At 40.3% G+C, this 2546-nt stretch overlaps 1 protein-coding gene across 1 annotated transcript; it reads right to left on the bottom strand.

Moving 5' to 3' along the window:
- Window positions 1–686: 686 nt before the first annotated feature.
- LOC306655747 (microtubule-associated protein RP/EB family member 1-like) lies at window positions 687–1472 on the bottom strand (the record flags this gene model as incomplete). The annotated part of the gene is made up of 1 exon (XM_079130372.1): window positions 687–1472. One exon carries the CDS (start codon window positions 1470–1472, stop codon window positions 687–689), a length of 786 nt encoding a protein of 261 aa, XP_078986498.1.
- Between the last annotated feature and the right edge of the window lie 1074 nt (window positions 1473–2546).

Genomic DNA, 2546 nt, shown 5'->3' with positions numbered 1-2546 from the left:
AGAGGACATAACCTCATCCAAATCCCAGAGGTGTGGTCAAGTCCCTCAAAGTAGTGGTTAGATTAAAAAACTGGACATGACTCATTTCTCATAAAACACAGTACATCGAAATTTCAGGACTAAATAAAAAAATCATCAGAGAAACACTCAGTGAAACACTTTTCACCTCAGACATCTCAGGACCTAAACATACCATCTATTCATCCAGGCAACCATGCAGTTTGCTTTTAGCAGGGATGCGATTGGTCATTGACACCAAATGTCTTTACAGAGCAACTTCTTAAACTTTCTTTTTGGACCAAAGCCCAGGCCTGTGAGGATTCAAGCAACCCTGGAAGACCTATGACAGCAGGTTCCAAAGGTTCTGAGGTCTGGCCCTTCTTTCCCTGACAAAATTTTAGACACATGTCATGTTACACTTTATATTTTGAAATATGGAAGCATATTTTAAAGACTCCTAAGGCATTTATTTATTAAAACATTCTCTGCCAAGATTTCACATTAGCTTAAAACTCTTTTCAGTCTTTAACATTTCTCTACTGAAGTCTCCACCTCAGTGTATTACATAAAAACACCTCCAGTAATCAGTCGACCAGAATCCACAAGGTGAGCTCCATGCTCAACCTTTCCATTCCAGGGGTGAACCAACTAAATGTTAATACTAGTTGCACTGCTAGCCCAGGCTGTTAATACTCTTCTTGTTCCTCCTGTGGAGCCCCTTCATCAGGTATCACAAAGCCTTGGTCTGTGGCATAGAGAATGTCTACAATCCTTTGCAGTATGGGGTCATTTTCCTCCTCATTCTCCTGGCAAATCAATTCAATGTTCCTTAGCTTTTCGAAGTAGAAATCTCTCTCTTTCTCTAACCCTTCCATAGTATGCTTCAATATGATTATCTGCTGCATTAATTCCGTTACTTTGTTGTCCCCGTTTCCCACACCAGGATTCTTTCGCGCTACCCCTGGGGCAGCCTTAGGAGCTGCGGTAGTTCTCCGTGTTGAAATGGGTTTCTGTGGAGCTGCATTGCTGGAACGGAGAGGTTTCTTCTGTTTGTTCAGAGCTGGCGCAACAAGGGAGCGAGCGCCCGAGGTTTCTTGACCTTGTCTGGCAGCCACAGGGTCATAGTCTTCTCCATCATAGTTTGCATCAAAAAACTTCTTGAACCACTGCACGAATTCAAAATTGTCCTGAAATTTTCCTTTTACTAGTTTATCCACAGGAATTATTTTGTCAACTCCCATCCTCTTAAAACCTGCTTGTAGTATTTTGAAGTTCTGGATATATTCATGTTCAAACTTGGCTTGGAATTTCACTTTCTTCAAGGCAATGGAGCCAGGGAACAGCATGTCCATAAACTGACAATAGGCAGCTCCTGAGCACAGCTGTTTGATCTTTGTCATATTCAACTGCAGAGATTCATTGATCCAGGCCAGCATGTCATGTCGACTTAGGTCATCACTGGTGACTGCCATCTTCCGTTCAGTCTTCAACTCTTTTAAACCGCCGTCGTGGCCCGCGCGCGATGACCTCAGATGTACCCCCGCCCCCAAACCCCGAGATGTACGCCCTAAACCAGAATTAATTTTTAAAATTAAAAAATATTTTTATCATAGATTAGGCAAATCTACCTGCAAGCTGCTCTTAGATGTATAGTGATAGAATAGTATTTTCGTTGTAGGTATATATCTGTTTTAAAATTCAATATATGCTCCTGCTTAACTGGATTTTTCCAGAGGACCAGGGAATAGATGGTCCATACAAGTCCTCTTGACTCTTATAAATTTTTGATGGTATGCAGTTAACATTAACAGGACATGGATTGGGGCCCATATGGAAGAAATTTATGCAGTAAACATTTCTTGAATTACTGTGACTGCTGAAGTTCCAGGTAATAAATCAATCACAGATATGTTCATTGTTATTGCTCAGGTGGTCGTTCATATTCTGATTTATGAGGTAGTATTTCTCTTTCCTCTCTATAAGGGGAAACGGTAGATATTTAAACAGAAAAACAAATAAGCCAGTTTACTATGTCAGGTAGTGTCTTCAGTTTTAGTGTCAACTGAGAAAATTTGAGAAATCCAGTTTGAATAAAATTATGCCCCAATGAATAGTCATATAAATATTATCACCAAAAATTAAAAAAATAAAAAAACTTATCCGAAGGCAACACCAATGGACGATGAAGATGCGCCCATCCAGTGAACAATTAGAGGGCTCAGGAGAGTAAGATAAAGGTTTTCATCCAGCCCCTGACTGAGGTGCGAACTCCTGACCTCAGCAGAAAAGCAGCGTGTTGGCAGATGTGAAATAATAGAGTGAATAGTGACATCTCAAGGTTATCTATTTTAGAGCTCTATTGAGGTGCTTCTGATTCCAGCTATGATGGAGCGGCTCTTATCAGACTAACCTTTCAGCTGATATCAACTAGAAAATGTAAATAAAATGCAAAGCAAGCCAACAAACAAAACCGTCTTTATGTAGTCACTGGAGAATAATCTAGAGAGATTTGAGGGCCTAAGATCCCAAAGAGAAAGAAATGATTT

The sequence above is a fragment of the Sciurus vulgaris genome (assembly GCF_902686455.1).
Source record: "Sciurus vulgaris genome assembly, chromosome: 3".
NCBI classification, from domain to species: domain Eukaryota; kingdom Metazoa; phylum Chordata; class Mammalia; order Rodentia; family Sciuridae; genus Sciurus; species Sciurus vulgaris.
The sequence above is the reverse complement of the archived record's forward strand: the minus strand, read 5'-3'. Positions and strand labels throughout refer to the sequence as shown.